Raw genomic sequence first — 19,268 nt, 5'->3', positions numbered from 1 at the left:
GTACAAGGTGTTATGGTTTATCAATTCCACATTTCAGCTTAAATTAAAGCTAAATTGCAATACTATGCTTGGCCTGATTTTTGCTGACTAGGGCATTCTGTTATATAAGAAACATATTATTCCGTTATTATATGTGATTCTAACTTTGGGGAAAAATTCTCACTAACTGGATTGTTAAAGTCCCTCCTAGGCTTGATACATTGCGTTCACGCCTAACTCGCACTCTATACTTAGAGTGTCAATCTACTATGCCTAATATGGAATGCAATGTTATTTGCTTTTATAAAAAATGGGGCCCATTTATAGAATCTTTAGACCCTTCTCACCAGCAACATATATTATCTTAATTTGACTCAACTAGATGGTCTTTATTACGTCCGGGTAGCTAATGAACCTTAATGTGTTTAAGTGAACTGCGACTATTTGTATATATTCATTCTTCTCAACTTCCTCCTGGGTCCTATTTTATGTTCGGCACGGGAGGATATCCCTATGTATTACACTGACATTGACTCCGCTCCCTATGTCCCTCCCCTTCCTACCCCTTTCTTCCCTTCTTAGTTTGGCATCCTTCTTTCTTTCTTCTTTCTCTCTTGGTTGATCTTTATGTTTTATTGTTCTGTTACTATACAATTTATATATAGGTGTATACAGATAACGGGTTGAAGGTCTCCCCATGAGTCATGTTCTCTGCCATTACTACTCTGAGCCTTTTTATCTTTGGGAGCCTAACACCTACTAAATTGTTCTTATACCACAATGATACTCTCTTGTCTCCTACAGGCAGTCTTCTTTTCACTTTGGTCGGTTCTGTACTGCCTTTCTGTCATTGTATAATGCACCTATAGCTGTGTTTTCTATATTGTGAAAAACCTAATAAATATATTAAAAAAAAAAAGAAAAAAAAAAAGAAGTGTATACAGAGTGTACCATATGTGAAAAACTGGGTCGTAAATGGTTACTGGCTGCTCAAGCAGATCAGAGGGTGGGCAGACTTGTTCAGTCCCACAGACAGGCAACAGTGCATCAAATTACAGATAACTTGAATTAGTGACCAATTCAGATAGCCTCTCAACTAACAGTACGCCGCATAAAGGAGGCTATCTGCTGCAAACAGTGTGAAACACCTCCAGATTGCTCAGGTACACAGGAATTCGACAATAAATGATTAGAAACAAGTCAAGCAGTTTGTCTAATCTCATTTTCAATTACACCATGCAGATTGAAGGATACATATATGGAGACAACAGCACAAAAGCATGGATCTTTATTGCATCGTCATGACTCTTCAGACTAACCCAGTGGTCATAATAATTTGGTGACTCTCAATATATTATCTAGATTTAGAATTAACACTTCTGAGGTTACTCACATTGGCTATTTGCTACCACTTAGTTTCCGGTGTCAGATAAGCAGTTTTACAAGTGATTTTATTGTAAGTTTGTTACTTATCATTTTCCTTAATAAAAAAAAATATTGCTACACTATGTAATAATATTACATATTACACTGAGGTGATATATGGAGCGATCGTGTTTCTGAATCATGAGAGGCTTGGGATTTCATCTGAATAACTTTAGATAAACCAAACTTATTTTAACGCCTGATACAAGGCTTAACTATCACAAGTATAAAATGGAGAACTTAGATGAGTTGTTAAACCATTGGATGTGTTCATTTCTGTAGCCATCAGACTTGTCCTGTGGTCTCTTATATTTGCTCTGTGAGGCTATGCCAGGGAAAACCAACTGTAGGGTGGTAGTGAAGAGGTGAACAGTTTATTATTGATACCCAGATCTCTCATGGAGGTCTTACATTCTTTCCATGAGAAAACAAATACAATAGTCCGCCTTCTGCTGCGCTATCAACAAGTCCTTAAACAGCAATAATAGTGATCTTTCAAGAGATTAAAGTCCCAAACTTCAAAGCCCAGAAGGGAGTGCCGACCACAATCTGGATAATTCTAGGTGAATGATGTTGAAAAACTCTCAAATGATGATTAATTTGCCAGATATATAACATGAGGAAGTGACAAGCAAACTTCTTATGGGTACACACCGTACTCACATGTACACTGTGTGCAAAGTATCCATAAAGGTATCTTTTCCTCTTTAAAAGAGGCGGGTTCTATCGGTCTTCTTTCCTTTCAATAGCCCCTCATAAAACAAAGAGGAACTATTGAGGGGCTATTGAAAGGAAAGAAGACCGATAGAACCCGTCTCTTTTAAAGAGGAAAAGATACCTTTATGGATACTTTGCACACAGTGTACATGTGAGTACGGTGTGTACCCATAAGAAGTTTGCTTGTCATTTCCTCATGTTATATATCTGGCAAATGAATCATCATTTGAGAGTTTTTCAATATCATTCACCTAGAATTATCCATATTGTGGTCGGCACTCCCTTCTGGGCTTTGAAGTTTGGGACTTTAATCTCTTGAAAGATCACTATTATTGCTGTTTAAGGACTTGTTGATAGCGCAGCAGAAGGCGGACTCTTGTATTTGTTTTGTGATTGCTTAAGTGGAGATAGAGTGACATCTCCCTGTACGCTCTCATTGCAGTTATCCACGGGCGCAGTAGATCCTCACCTCCCATTGTTTTTGTTCTTTCCATGAGGACATGTATGATGCAATGCAGCTGACTCCACACATACTCTCAACGTCAGGAGATTAGGGACAGTAGTACATTAAGAATAGAAAAATAGATATCAGGGCTGTAACTAGACTTTTTGGTACCCTGTGCCAGAAAGAGAAATATATATATATATATATATATATATATATATATATATTGTAACACTGTAGGGGTGCAAGGTGCCTTTTCCTGGGGAATATGGCAGGACGCAGCAGCTGAGGAACAACACAAGTCCAGTTTCTGGTACAACTGACCCCGGCCAGTTTTATTGAAACAGAAAATAAAACAAACCCCAAAATAAAAATACCTTGCCTGTCCGGCACTAACTAAACATAAGATGTTCCTAACTGTCACTAAACAAAACACAGAGTTCTTCAGTACATACTGTATAGCTTACTTGCATCAGAAAGCGTGTCTCTCACACACAGATCCTGCAGCCTTCCCAGGCAGTCTGCCCATACTAATCAGGTTAGAAGCACTATATCACTCTTACACAGCTGAAACCCTGATTAGCCCTCTGTGAGGCAAAAGACCCGAACTGGGCCCAATGTCTAGAACTCGCCTTATCTCTCTCTCAGAGCCTTTACCCAGCTTTTACAGCAAACTGAAAAGGTTCAGACAAAACAAAAAGCATTTTTCCTAGAAGTTAACATTTTCTAAAACATGTAAGACAAGAACCTGGGACAAATATACCTGCCCTCAAACACTATCCCAGTGTTCTTGTCACATATCCCCCTCCCCTGTTTCGACCTAGGGGCCGGAACACTTGTAGCCCCCAAACAGAAGATGCGAGACAATGCATCTGCGTTGGCCAATTGTGTTCCCGGTCTATGTTCGACAGTAAACTTAAAGTCCTGCAACGCTAGAAACCATCTAGTTACACGAGCATTCTTGCCTCTATTTACATACATCCATTTTAAAGGGGCATGGTCTGTCACTAGTCTGAATTGTCTACCCAAGAGGTAATATCTCAAGGTATCTAGTGCCCACTTAATGGCCAAAGCCTCCTTTTCCACAATGGCATACCTTTTTTCATGCTCATTGAGTTTCCTACTCAAATAAATGATAGGGTGTTCGTCCCCATCTCTGGTTTGGGACAGCACAGCACCTATCCCTACCTCTGAGGCATCTGTCTGTACCACAAATTCTTTTGAAAAATCTGGTGTTATCAACACCGGTTGTGAACACAAAGCCACTTTTAACGCTTGGAACGCCTTTTCTGCATCAGGGTTCCATTTCACCACATTTGACTGCTTCCCTTTGGTAAGGTCTGACAACGGCACCGCTGTGGTCGCAAAATTAGGAATAAACCGTCTATAGTACCCAGTAATTCCCAAAAAAGCCCTTACCTGTTTTTTATTCACTGGACGAGGCCAGTTTTGAATAGCATCAACTTTATTCAATTGGGGCCTAATCAGACCTCTGCCTATGGTGAAGCCCAAGTATTTGACCTCCTCCATTGCGAGGCAGCACTTCTTTGGGTTAGCAGTTAACCCTGCCTCTCTGATTGAGTCCAGTACTGCTTGTACTTTAACCAAATGTGACCCCCAGTCTGTACTGTGAATTACCACATCATCCAAATAGGCAGCTGCATATTTTCTATGGGGCCTCAAAATTTTATCCATCGCCCGTTGAAAGGTTGCTGGAGCCCCATGCAACCCAAAGGGTAACATCTTATACTGGTACAGCCCCTCCGGAACCGAAAAGGCTGTTTTTTCTTTGGCGCTATCAGATAAAGGTATTTGCCAGTAACCTTTGGTCAGGTCCAATGTGGTGAGAAACCTGGCTGTTCCCAGCCTTTCTACAAGCTCGTCCACACGGGGCATGGGGTATGCGTCAAACTTGGACACCTCATTTAACTTATGAAAGTCATTACAGAAGCGTATGCTACCGTCGGGCTTCGGGATGAGCACTATGGGACTGGACCACTCACTGTTAGACTCCTCTATGACTCCAAGTTCTAACATGGTTTTAACTTCCTTAGAAATAGCTTCTCGCTGAGCTTCAGGAATCCTATATGGCTTTAAATGAACCCTGACCCCTGGTTCTGTGACAATGTCATGTTTTATTATGGTCGTTCGGCCAGGCAGCTCTGAAAATACCTCCCTATTTTGGATGAGAAATTCTTTAACCTGATTGTTCTGATCAGCTGATAATGTCTCTGACACCTTCACTGCGGGAAGCAACCGGGGTGAAGACACCGAAGGGCAAGGCTCCGCTGACAGAGACAACCTATCTTTCCAGGGTTTGATTAAGTTAACATGGTAGATCTGTTCGGGTTTTCTCTTTCCCGGCTGGTATACTTTGTAATTAACCTCATTCACTTTTTCCCTAATCTCAAATGGACCCTGCCATTTAGCTAGGAATTTGCTTTCCACAGTGGGTACCAAAACAAGAACTCTATCTCCAGGAGCAAATTCCCGTATCTTGGCACTCCGGTTATAGACCCTCTGTTGAGCACTTTGGGCCTGTTCCATGTGCTCTCTGACAACAGGTACCACGGCTGCAATCCTATCCTGCATTTGTGTTACATGCTCAATAACGCTTCTATAAGGAGTGGGCTGTCCTTCCCACGTCTCTTTGGCAACATCCAACAGCCCTCTGGGGTGTCTACCATACAACAAATCAAATGGAGAAAACCCCGTAGAGGACTGAGGAACTTCTCTGATGGCCATTAACAAGTAGGGCAACAAACAATCCCAGTTTTTCCCATCTCTCTCAACAACCTTTTTTAACATACTTTTTAATGTTTTATTAAACCTTTCCACCAACCAGTCAGTTTGGGGATGGTAGATGGACGTCCTGAGGTGAGTGACCTTAAATAACTTGCACAATTCTTTCATGATCCTTGACATAAATGGAGTACCTTGGTCAGTCAAAATTTCTTTTGGTATTCCCACTCTACTAAATACCTGCACCAGCTCCCTAGCTATCGCCTTGGTTGTGATAGTGCGTAAAGGGACAGCCTCAGGATATCGAGTGGCATAGTCCATAATTACCAGGATATACTGATGGCCCCGAGCAGACTTTAACAAGGGCCCCACGAGATCCATGGCTATTCTGTCAAACGGGACCTCTATAATAGGCATGGGAACTAGTGGGCTCCTGAAATGGGGTCTAGGGGCATGATACTGGCACTCAGGACAGGAAGAACAATATTCAGACACTTCTTTATAAACCCCTGGCCAAAAGAACCTTTGTAAAACTCTTTCAGTGGTTTTTTCTGCCCCTAAATGTCCTGCGGTAACGTGACTGTGAGCTAAATCTAGTACCGTTCTCCGATAAGGCTGGGGAACTACCAGCTGTTCCACCACATCCTCACCCCTTTTGACAATGTGGTACAAGAGCTCATTACAGATGGCCATGTGGGGATACGTAACCCTGTCACCTGGTACCACAGGTTCCCCATTAACAATCTTAACATTCTCTCTAGCCTTTATTAAGGTAGGATCCTTTAACTGTTCAGACGCAAACAGATCCTTCTTTACCTCCAGGTCAGGCACGCTTTCAGTTCTAACTACTATGTCTCTGTTCCCGGCAAGAGGGTCCTCACTGGACTCCCCATCTGTCACTTCCCCAGCCAAACTAGCAAAAGGCAAAGGGCCAGAAAGTTCCGAAGACCCACGTACATCCATAAAATCACCGGTATTATCAACTGGCTTTTTACTTCTCACATCTGTTGATAACCGTGATTCCCACAGTTTCCAAAAATGAGGAAAATCCCTCCCTATTATGGCCTCATGCACCAAGGTAGGGACCAGTCCCACTTTAACCATTGCTGACCCACAACAAGTTTCTATATTCACCTCAGCAGTGGCATAATGTTGGGTATCCCCATGTATGCAAGTTACCCCAATAGGTATTTGCTGGACCTTTAAGGGGTTCACTAACCCAGCTTTCACGAGGGTAACTAAACTTCCTGAATCTAGCAAGGCCTTTACCCGGTTACCTTCTAAGAACACATCACACATTTGTTTTTCCAGCTCAGGTGAAGGTACCACAGTACAGGCTAACCTAGCAAAGAAAGATATTCTGCGACATTCAAAGGCAGCATCACATTGCATGGGTTCTTGCGTGACTGGGCAATTGGCAATAACATGACCTGGCATACCACACCTAAAACATTTAACCACACGATTATCAACCCATTTGGGCAGCATAGACCGTTCTAGCCCCATTGGCCTGTTTCCAGGGCCAGTGTTTACAGTCTCTCCAGCCTTGCGTTCTCTTAACCGCCCAGCAACGTTTTCCCACGGAACAGTCTTACCAGTCTTTACTGAAGGGCGCTGTCGAGGATCTATGGGTTGCTGGGTGGTCATCAGTAGTTCCTCTGCTGCCAAATACCTCTCTACCATGTCCACTAATTGGTCAGCAGTACCCGGGTTTCCATGGCTCACCCACTTGCGCAGGACCATGGGCAAAGACCTCAAGTAGCGGTCCATGACGACTCTTTCCACCATCTGGGGACCAGTTAATGTCTCTGGCTGTAGCCATTTTTTTGTTAGCTGAATAAGGTCGTGCATCTGGGAGCGCGGAGGCTTCTCCATGGCGTACAGCCAACGGTGCACCCGTTGTGCTCGTACAGACAGCGTGACTCCCAGGCGGGTCAGGATCTCAGTCTTTAGTTTATCATAGTCCCGAGCCTCAGCAGGGCTTAAATCAAAGTAAGCTTTTTGGGGCTCACCTGACAGGAAAGGTGCCAGCAGACTGGCACACTGTGCTTTCGGCCAGTTCTCACGCTCGGCAGTCCTTTCAAACGTGGTCAGATAGGCCTCCACATCATCAGCCTCTGTCATTTTCTGCAGGAAGTGACTGGCTCGTATAGAACTAGAGCTGGTTGGAGCACTGACGGCCACATCTCCAACCCGAGCTGCAAGTCTCTGCACCACTTCTGCTAAGGCCTCTCTATCCTGACGCTGTTGCCTGTAAAGTTCATCAACAACTGCCTGCTGTTGTCTCTTATTTTCCTCCATTGCCACCTGCTGTTGTCTCTTATTTTCCTCCATTGCCACCTGCTGCTGTCTGTTGGCCTCCTGCTGTAGTCTCCAATTTTCCTCCATTGCCACCTGCTGCTGTCGGTTGGCCTCCTGCTGAGCCGCTGTAGCTTGCAGCAAGGCTTTAAGCAGATCCTCCATGTCAACAGATTTTTCAGGCGGCTTTGCAGCTGCTTTCACTTATGCGCAGAACGGCCTGCTCGCATTCTCCACCAAGTTGTAACACTGTAGGGGTGCAAGGTGCCTTTTCCTGGGGAATATGGCAGGACGCAGCAGCTGAGGAACAACACAAGTCCAGTTTCTGGTACAACTGACCCCGGCCAGTTTTATTGAAACAGAAAATAAAACAAACCCCAAAATAAAAATACCTTGCCTGTCCGGCACTAACTAAACATAAGATGTTCCTAACTGTCACTAAACAAAACACAGAGTTCTTCAGTACATACTGTATAGCTTACTTGCATCAGAAAGCGTGTCTCTCACACACAGATCCTGCAGCCTTCCCAGGCAGTCTGCCCATACTAATCAGGTTAGAAGCACTATATCACTCTTACACAGCTGAAACCCTGATTAGCCCTCTGTGAGGCAAAAGACCCGAACTGGGCCCAATGTCTAGAACTCGCCTTATCTCTCTCTCAGAGCCTTTACCCAGCTTTTACAGCAAACTGAAAAGGTTCAGACAAAACAAAAAGCATTTTTCCTAGAAGTTAACATTTTCTAAAACATGTAAGACAAGAACCTGGGACAAATATACCTGCCCTCAAACACTATCCCAGTGCTCTTGTCACAATATATATATACATACACACACACACACACACACACACACACACACACACACACACACACACACACACACACACACACACACACACATCTATAGAACACTGCAAGAATATGGATTTGGACCACATTCATGCACTCAACCTGAGAGCTTGCTACCATTCAGCCACAATACCGCTCATTAAATAACACATTTCAATATATTGAAAAACCGAGGTCTCAAACCCACAATCTGCTGCACCCCAGCCAAACAACCACACCCACCGAGCCACTGGATCCTGCATAAAAACTGTGAGATTTTTTAACTATATGAAGCTACATGTAACCCTGCACCATAATTGAGCAGATCCATACAGTGTGCAGCCACATATCCAATCCCTTGCCACACACTACATAAATTTGCCCAGCAGCAAAGCTGATCACCCCTTCACAAAGTAAGAGGTAAGCTTCAATTAGTTAAAACTCTCCAGCTTGGAATTCTCTAGCTTTCTATGCAAGGGCAGATAGCTCAATGAATAGGATGTCCGACTGCAATGTCACAGGCAACGGGTTAGAACCGTGGGCACATCAGCATCCTAAAATATAATAAAGGACAGTGTGACTGAACAACAAACAGCTCTCAAGTCAAGTCCATGAATGTAGTATAGGTATTAGCGACAAAACGGGTGGGGGTAGGAGACAGGGGCGTCAGGAGATGCTGAGCTTCAAAAAGGGGGGAAGCTGCAAGTGAAAGTAATTAGATAATTCATAATTGACAAGTGCTGCCTACATTGCAGTGCTATGTGCGGAGCACACTCTGCACACACCTAGTTACGGCCTTGATGGATATTTAAAATAAATACTGCAGGAAGCAAACTAGCCTTTAGGGTGTCTCCAGTCCTCAGGTGGGTGTCTTTACAGCCTTGTTGGTAATCCGGCCCTAGCCATAAGTAGACATGCAAAAGTGGTGCAGTCAGTCAGGGAGCAAGGCTGTGGGGCCGCAACAGTGACTACTCCTTTGACCCCTGTACTTTGCTTGCATGGTGCCTGGAATGGGATTGTGCAGCATGGAAAGCTGCTTTACAACCTTTAGGACGCACATGGAGCACAGCTTCCTGTTCTCGGACCCCTCCTCTGTGACGTGGATGTCACATGTGCAGGGTGGCCAGTACAAGGTGCAGTAGTGCCCCACTATGGAACCGACTTTGAGAAGCCTTTTTCAGCAGCACATGAACAGTAAGAAAAAAAAATAATGAAAAGCTTTCACTGAAAGTAATACAACTGTCTAAACATACCTGCTTTCATGGCCCTGTAACTGCAGTGGTTGTGGAGGCAGCGGATGGGCTGCCGGACTGTGCTGGGCTACTGGACTCTGCTGTGCCATCGGGCTGTGCTGCTGGGCCATGGGACTCTGCTTCTCTGAACTTGGTGCAGATGCTGGACTGTTTAATTCTGCACAAGGAAAAAAGGTCACTAAGCAAAGTTCTGGTAAACATGCACGCCAGATGTATGTACCAATGTGATAATACACTGCTACATGATTAATCTTTTTCATAATACAGAATCTAAAGCTGGGTACACACTGAACGGTCTGTTGGCAGATCGCTCACATCGGCGCATATCTGGCAGTGTGTATGACCAATATGCGGGTGCCCGTCGTCGCTAGCAACGTAGTCAGGCCTGCCGATATCACTACGTCCTGTAGTATGCTAATTAATGATGGAACATGTTTATTATGTCCTTCATTAACATCGTTCCAGTGTGTATTGGCAATCTGGGCTGACGGGCACACATTCCGATGTTGGAACGAATGCTCATCGCTCAAATGTGTACCCAGCTTAAGCAATATGTACAACTGAAAAATTAAAAATAGGCATGACTAGAACAACTAAAGTAGCTAATTGTTTCTTCCATCTTCAATTACAGTTCACAAGTAATTAATAAAGCATGCATTTTTCCCCTCATCACCTGTAAACGGTTATGACACCTCCAGCATGGTATGCAACATGTAAGTGATGAGTTCATTTTTCAGTCTCCTAAGCATTAATGTTGACCCCATATTACATTTAAAGAAGCCTATCTAACTTCATTCCTCACTTTCACCTGTTCAGCAATTTAATATAATATAAAATAAATCAACAGCATTATTTACCACATATATTTAGCATATAACCTGCAATGAGAGAGGCGTTGTGTTTTTAAAATAAAACCCCTAGAGTAGCTGATCAATTTAAACTTTCTCTACCACAAGTCAAAGTATACTAGTTAGCTATAATTCATGTACATTACATTATAAAGGGTGCACAGGGACCCGTGCAACCAGCCCTACGATGAGGAGGTAGTAAGTGATACTCATGTAAAATTAAGCACTAGTCTTTAATTTGGTAACTCGTGTTAGTTTATTAATGACTGTCAGTATGATAGGGTACCACTAGAGATAATGACAAGATGAATATTAAAAACACATGCAGTTTTGCTGCCAATATTTTCAGGCTTACTTAAAATACCCACAATCAAGTCATCTAAATAAAACTCTCATAGAAACAGACCACAGTGGATTAGAAGCTATTCCAATAAGGACAGCATATAACAGGCCTGGCCAACCTGTGGCTCTCCAGCTGTTGTAAAACTACAAGTCCCATCATGCTTTGCCACAGTTTTGCTATTAGGGAATGCTAAAATTGTGGCAAGGCATGCTGGGATGTGTAGTTTCACAACATCTGGAGAGCCACAGGTTGGCCAGGCCTTGCATATAAATTGACAATTGACAGCATAGAAACAGCCGGCTACTTTCACTTTGTGGGTTTGTGGAGAAGGTGAAAGTTGTAGTAATTGCTAATCGCTGTGAGTTTGTTATAACTTGTCTTGTTTCTTGTTCTGTATATTGTCTAAGGCTTGTTTTTCATATAGGCTGTCCCATATGTCTTGTATATTTAGTTTTATTTTGTGTGTATGATTGTATGTTTGTGGTTTTTTATGTTTCTAATTTTTGTTTGTTTTGTGGCCATTTCTGTAAAGATCAGTCATGTCTGGTGAGAGACAGCTTAAGGTGCATACACACTAGCTGACATCGCTTGGCTGAAAATCGCTCAGTGCATATATACTGAACGATTTTCCCCCCTGCCCAGCGATGTCAGTGGGGGCGAACGGCTTTCCATAGCAGGACGCTATGGAAAGCCGTCCACCCCGCTGTTCATCTGCTGGTAATACCAGCAGATGAACGGCGGCCGCCGGTGATGAAGCAGGGGCATGCATGAGCGTTCATCGCTCATCGCCGGGGCATACACACTGGGTGGTTTTGAGCTGAAAGCTACTCAAAACACCAAAAGTGACCTTCTTTCAGCTCAATATCGCCCAGTGTGTATGGGCCTTTATTCTTTCATAGCCCATTGGGGTGATATTCCTGTCAATATGTCTTGCCTGTCAAAATCAATTAATTTACAGATTGTTCAACAATCACACCTGTCTGAGCCTAATCATATTTTAGGGTTGGTGTTTGCCAAAGGTTATACGGTGACTTTCAAAACCGCCACTTAATAAATCTGGAGTTTCTATTCTATTCTTTCCATGGTCAAAAACATTGATGGGGCTTTCATATTCAGTTCTATTCTAAAGTTGCTTTTTCTGCCTTAGCCAAACCGCCACAAATAGAAATTAGAACTTGCTGCTTAGTAAATTTAGCCCCACCTCTCTATTTGGCCTGTTTCCTTCCCCTTTGCTTCCAGACTACTTGAGAGGTTTATGTACAACATTTTAACCCACTTTCTCTGTACTCACTCCTTGACTCAATGAAATCAATCTTCTGGCCTCTACACTCCACCAGAGCCGGATTAAGGGGGGTTCCCCCGGGGGTAAGTAACCCTGGGCCCCCCTGTTTAAAAGGGCCCCCCGACACAGTGGCACAGATCGGATCTCTTATAGATCCGATCTGCTGTGCACTGCTCCACTCCCGTGTCCAGCTCCTCACTGCACACTGGCAGTACAGCGCCGAAGCTGTAAATCCGTATAGGGCAGCTGAGCGACGGCTCAGCTGTCCAATAACATTTGAAGCAGCAGCAGCCTGTGTGGAGGGAGGAGGAAGGATCCCTGGCAGCAGCGTCAGCGCGTGGAGCCACCCGGCGCGCGGAGGATGTGTGCTGCTAGTTGGAGCTCTCCTGCTGTGTCCGTGGTCACAGCTCCCTGTCTGCTAGCCAGCCAGAGAGCATAAAGTAAGGTTGGCTATATTGCAACTTAATGAAATTAGAATGTTAGGCATGTATATATATATATATGTGCGTGTGTGTGTGTATATATATATATGTGTATATATGTATATGTATATATCTGTGTATATGTATGTAGATATAGATATATATATACACACACACACACACACACACACACACACACACACACACACACACACACACACACATATATATATATACACCAGTCAAAGACGGCAGTATATAATTCATATGATTCATCGGCCTGCCTCTTTATTAGGGGCCTGACGGTCTGTAGTGCCCCGGGCCCCCCATAGCCTTAATCCGGCTCTGCACTCCACCAAGACTACATTTACTAAAGTAGCAATGATCTACTCAAGTCAAAGTTTAGTTTTACCCACTCATCCTCCATCTCTTTGCCACAAATGATATAATCAAACATTCTCTTCTTTTGCACACACTTCACTTCCTTGACCGTTGCAGTATTATACTTTCATCCTCTTCTTACCTCTATATTGGCACATCATTCCATGCAGTCTATCTGTTGTAGTCCCTAGAAGCCCTGTTTCTTGGCCCAATGCTTATATCTACCACTGCATTTCTCACTAAGCCCCCTTCTGTTTATCTTTATCTGTCCATTGACAACATCACACTGTCCCCAAGCACTCGATACTCACTACCTGTGTATACTGTGGCAGTACGGATGGTGTAATGGTTTGCATTACTGCCTCACGGCACTGAGGTCATGGGTTCAAATTCCCACTATAGCCCTAACTGTGTCAAATTTGTATATTTTCCCTGTGCTTGTGTGGGTTTTACCCGGGTACTCTGGTTTCCTCCTACAATCTAAAAATATAGTGGTAGCTTAATTGACCTCTGACAAAACATTAACTCTAGTGTGTAAAATCATGTGTTTAGGGCAGACTAGATGGGCCAAATGGTTCTAATTTGCCATCAAATTCTATGTTTCTATGTTTACCTTGGTGTCATCATAGACTGTGCCCTCACCTTTACTTCACACATCCAGGCTCTTACACTGTTCTATTATTTACAAACATCTCTCACTCTGGGAGAGATTTATCAAATCTTGGAGGATGCTACCAAAACCCTCCTCCACTATCTTGCTTTAGTTACTGCACCATCCCATATGGCCAATCTATCCTTTTTACAATCTGTCTAAATTGCCGTGGGGAGAATGATATCCCTCTCTCACCCTTCCACATATACTATATTACCCTGCAAATCAATAATTCCATCATTTCCAGAATTCAACTGAAGTTACTCTGTTACTTATGGAACTCCCTACCCTAGCAATCTGCAAGTGATTACACATAATCCACCCATCTATTATACTTCTCTCTCTGTCTTCATTCTGGATTCCCCTAGATCCTGTTACCTCACTATAGCCCTTTACCCATAGGCTAATCTCTCACTAAAGGCTAATCTAGCCCTTTACCTATAGGCTAATCTATCACAAACAGGGCACCTTCTACAGATGCACAGTCAACCTACTGTAGTTTTTCCACTATTTATGTGTAATTTGTCATGCTAACTGTACGGCACTGCAAGCTTTTGGCACCTTACACAAACGATTATGAAGAGGATACTAAATGAAAGCAAGGATAAAAAGGTGTGAGCATTCTTATTGCATTCAGGTGAAATACCATTTCTCTGCAGTACAGTGAGACATTAGTTACTGCTGAGAAGCAGCTACTTACCCTCCTGAGGAATGATGCATAGCGTTACACTTAACCCTGCATCTTTAATCAGTTTAACAATATCTGCATGAGGCATGTTGATGATAGATTGGCTATTCACAGCTAAGATCCGGTCTCCAACTTTTAGCTTTCCGCAGCGATCAGCAGGGCTTCCCTCAATAATACGACCAATTTTATGTGGTACAGCTGTAAGAAAAGCATAGCACTTAGATGAGGAATGGGAAATTGTTGGTAATCATTTTTTGCATGCATTAACAATTTCTACAAAGACAGCGTTTCAACAAAGCAATGGCCCTGTGAAACACGTCCCGTCACATTGGAGGAGGCTTTTGTGTTTTCCACAGTGACTGACGTTGCAAATGCGCACAGTGCCAGTTTGTGAAACTCCTCGGCGCAGGACGGAAGCTGTGGGAATAGGTTCGCTAGAACCCTCTCTTTCAAAAGTGCCTTAATAGGCAGAAAGCGGCTATCACCATCTGAGGATGGCGGTAGCCTTCAGGACCAAGCTTCATAAAGCTTCACTTTTTGGAACTTGGTACATAGGGTTAAAACTGCAATCCCCACTGTAATCTGCAGTGGTAGTTAGCCTTTTGCAGGAGATTTCTGTAAAATTGCCTGCAGTGGTGACACATATTATACAGGAACTTTAGGGGTTAAATACATTTTTTCTTTAAATCTTTTTATTAGTGATTTTAGACATGAAATGACAAACAATAAGAAAAGCAGCTGTAAAGCATTACAACAACATTAGAGGTATTGAGGAGACCAGATTCCAATTACAGAAAGCAGGGAATGTTAAGGTAGCCTGAGGTATAGAATTATAACTAAGAAACTAATGTGAGAGGTTCTCAATATCTGCCATTCGATAAAAGAAACAGCTTTGAATGAGCTTTGCTGGGAGAAGGTAAAGAGCTAGGGAAGCGAAGAAAAAGTAGAGAGAAGCAAGAGCAAGGGAAAAGGGGAGGGGGTGCGTCGCTGCATCATGGTGTACAGTGTGAGAGTTCAGTAATTGTTAGCTGGTGGTTAGGGCTGGCTCAGGTTCAAAGTGTTCGGTTCGTGGCGACCAGGTTTTATTAAAGTGGTTGGGTATGTAGTGGAGGGTAGCCGTAATAGTAACATAGTAACATAGTTAATGAGGGTTGAAAAAAGACACATTGTCCGTGGAGTTCAATCTGTATTAAAAACCTTACACTATTCTGCAGGGCCGTAACTAGGTGTGTGCCAGCGGTGCCTGGCACACACCGCATGTGCACTGTGGGTGCAGGACCGCCGGCACAACCCGCAGGGCCGCTGATGTCTAAGGCAGCTCCAAATCCTCTGCCGCTAGCTGAGTGCTTCCCGCGGCGAGGTGCGCCCAGCTCCTTCACAGCGCACATCATGTAGTTATCTACGTGACACCGAGCAACGCTTCAGCTGCCCGTCCGCAGGGTCCGGCTCCGCCACCTCCCTGCACGGAGAGAGTCTGCTTCCCGTGCCCCCCAAAGCCCCAACCACGGCGCCTCCAGGAGGGGAACAGAAGCGGCAGCTAAAAGTCTCCCAACACCTCCGGCATCCATGTTCTGCTGCACAGACAGAGTGTCTGCAGGCTCCACCCCCTCCGTGGTCCCCCTCTCCAGCCGTAGCACTTGTCAGTGTGAGTGGGCATCTGAAGCTAGGCCCACTCACTACTTCATGTCCCGCATTCGTGTCCTGCAGAGAGTGTGCTTCCCATGCCCCCCTCCCCCAAACCCCATGGCGCCTCCAGTAGGGGAACAGAAGCCGGCAGAGCGCAGCGTAGTGCAGGAACATGAAGACGACAGAGGAAACGCATACCGGCTCATTGCAGATGAGTATAACGCTCTCTCTCTAACTCTCTCTCTCCCCCTCCTTCTCCCCTCCCTCCCATAATGTGTAAAAAGGGGGGACAATCTGTCATAATCTATAAAAGAGGAAGACTGCCTGTCATAATCTATAAAAAAGGGGGACTGTCTGTCATAATCTATAAAAAAAAGGGGACTGCCTGTCATAATCTATAAAAAAAATTAAAAAAGGGACTGCCTACCATAATGTGTAAAAACAGGGGGACTGCCTGCCATAATGTGTACAAAATGTGGACTGCCTGCCATAATGTGTAAAAAAGGGGGGCTCTGTTGCTGTAATGTGTGAAAACAAGACTCTGCCTGCTTAATGTGTAAAAAAGGGGGCTCTGCTGCCATAATGTGTAAAAAAGGGGGGACTCTACCTGCCTAATGTGTAAAAAAAGGGATTTTGCCTACCGTAATGTGTAAAAAGGGGGACTCTGCTGCCGTAATGTGTAAAAAGGGGGACTGTGCCTGCTGTAATGTGTAAAAGGGAGGTCTGTGGCCATGCCCCTTCCCTGTGAAGCCACGCCCCAATATATTTTAAGTGCAGCTCCGGCGCACACTGGCTCTGATTTGTATATGGGGGGGGGCACCATTGCCGTTCCTTGCACACAGCGCTAAAATGTCTAGTTACAGCACTGCTATTCTGTATGTAGAAAGAGTTTAAATGCAATTTTAAAGGCTATGGGGTATATTCAATTAAGGTCGAAACTGGCGTCTTGTCAAAAAGACGGCAGTTTTTGACTTTTTCAGGTCAGAAGGGGTTCCGACCTATTCAGTCTTCAGCATTTTATTCGACAATTCGGGGAATTCGACTTGTCGAATAGTACGTGAATTGGCGGCATAGCTGAGGGAAACGGGGCCAAATTCAACAGGTTTTGGCCCCGTTTCGACCATCTCAGTTCGACTTAAAAAAAAGTCAAGCTGAGATGAGGGACCTGAGAGAAGGAGAGGGGGGAGAGCCGCGGGCAGATGGGGGAGAGCCGCGGGCAGACGGGGGACAGCAGCGCTACAGCACAGCGCTGCAGGAGGATGTGTCATAGCCGCTGCTCACGGCAGCGTCCACCCGGCTCCAGCAAGTGAGGTCCCGCTTGCTGGAGCCGGGTAGACGCTGCCGTGAGGTCTGGCGGCTGTGCCACATCCTCCTGCAGCGCTGCTGTCCCCCTCTCCGGTCCCTCATCTCAATTCGACTTTTTTATAGTCGAATTGAGATTGGCATTGAATAGCCCTTGTCGGGTCCATTCTGACAAATGAATGTCGGAATGGATCAGACCTTAATTGAATACACCCCTATATCCTTGGATATCTTTTTCATTTAGAAATGTATCTAATAAATGTGTTCTATGCGGTAAGTTTCTGGATCATTTTATGATAAATATGCTTGATAAATATTCCTTACAATAATTAGTGTTGCGAAATGAATAACACTAGTCAACAAATTAAATTTTATTCGACAACATGAGCAAAATAGGGTGATTTTGAGGGGTGCAGAGAGAGCACCCCTTTTTCAGATACAGCAGAAAGAGCACCCCTTTACGATACAGCAGACAGAGGGCGCACCCCTTTCAGACACAACAGACAGAGAGAGCACCCCTTTCAGATTCAGCAGACAGAGTGTGCACCCTTTTCAGATACATTAGACAGAGCACCCCTTTCAGATACAGCAGACAGAGAGCACCCCTTTTTCAGATACAGCAGAGAGAGCACCCTTTTCAGATACAGTAGACAGAGGGCGCACCCCTTTCAGATACAGCAGACAGAGAGAGCACCCATTTTTCAGATACAGCAAACAGAGAGGGCACCCCTTTTTCAGATACAGCAGAGAGAGCACCCCTTTTTCAGATAGAGCAGACAGAGCACCCCTTTCAAATACAGCAGACAGAGAGAGAACCCCTTTTTCAGATACAGCAGACAGAGAGAGCGCACCTGCCTCATGCCAGACAACACAGTACTGAGATGGACACGTCCGCCTGTACACTCTCCATGGGTGTGGTATGGAAGGTCAACTACACTTAGGTCGACAGTGTCTAGGTCGACAGGGATTCTAGGTAGAAATGTTCTAGGTCGACATGAGTTTAAAAAAAAAATGGTGTAGTTTTCTCCGTACAGTGACTGGGAACCCCAATTAGTACACTGTGTCCCCTCGCATGCTTCGGGCACAGGTTACTATTCCCAATCATAGTCCACATGGATCGTTAAGTATGAAAAAGTTAAAAAAAAAATTAAAAAAATTGTGAAAATCTCATGTCGACCTTTTGACTTGTCAACCTAGAGACCCTGTCGACCTAGTTACGTCGACCTAGACATTGTTGACCCAAGTGTGGTCGACCTAGAGACCGGATACACTCTCCACAGCGATCACCAGCGACTTATATAGAATCCAAAACCCGCGAAAATCAGACACCAAAATTACAACGTTCGGCCTTGCTTTGGGATCCAAGTAAGGTGGAAAGTCCCGAGCTTGACTCGGATCCCGGCTCGTATATCAATGTTCGGGTGCAGAACCGGACCAGCTCATCTCTAACATAAACCTATTTCTTTAATGCTACAATGAAAAATGATGTAAAGGCACCATCACACTACAACATATATGGTGTAGTCCAGTGGTTCCCAAACTGTGTGCCGTGGCTCCCTGGGGTGCCTCGGGACACTTGCAGGGGTGCCTTGGATTGGTGGTTCAGGACCAATTCAAATTATTTATGGTCAATATAATAGGAAAAGCTAGTGCTAATAGCTGTCAGTCATAAAATATGGGGACAAACAGAAGCAAATCTTGTCCCTCACCACACAATTGAGCCTAAGGATGACATATAAACACAATCTACTTAATTTAATATTTCTTTCTAAATTTCTCAATAAGAAATTTTTGGCCTAGGGGTGCCGTGAAAATATTTCCGATACTCTAGGGCGCCGTGATTCAAAAAAGTTTGGAAACCACTGGTGTAGTCTATCAGCACTAGAACATTGCGGATCTCATTTAGAGTTTCACAAATTTTGCAGCCCAAAACGTGTAAAAAATAATTGTGTGTGTAAAAATATTGTCACCAAATCGTAGTATTGCATGTGTTGCGTCAGCTGTATATACCTCAATTAGATTTAAATATACAGAGAT

At 44.2% G+C, this 19,268-nt stretch overlaps 1 protein-coding gene across 12 annotated transcripts in view; it reads right to left on the bottom strand.

Annotated features, from left to right (window-relative positions):
- The window catches only part of MAGI2 (membrane associated guanylate kinase, WW and PDZ domain containing 2), a 1,309,326-nt gene that overhangs the window by 93,161 nt on the left and 1,196,897 nt on the right, over window positions 1-19,268 (bottom strand). For all 12 annotated transcript variants that reach the window (XM_063926958.1, XM_063926960.1, XM_063926965.1 and 9 more), the window contains 2 exons: window positions 14,316-14,501; window positions 9,688-9,844 (listed from right to left, as the gene is read on the bottom strand). In XM_063926958.1, coding sequence (XP_063783028.1) covers window positions 9,688-9,844; window positions 14,316-14,501 — 343 coding nt within the window. The remainder of the gene's footprint in view (window positions 1-9,687; window positions 9,845-14,315; window positions 14,502-19,268) is intronic.

This window comes from Pseudophryne corroboree, chromosome 6 (assembly GCF_028390025.1).
Source record: "Pseudophryne corroboree isolate aPseCor3 chromosome 6, aPseCor3.hap2, whole genome shotgun sequence".
Lineage (NCBI taxonomy): Eukaryota > Metazoa > Chordata > Amphibia > Anura > Myobatrachidae > Pseudophryne > Pseudophryne corroboree.
This window is presented reverse-complemented; position numbering and strand designations above follow the sequence as displayed.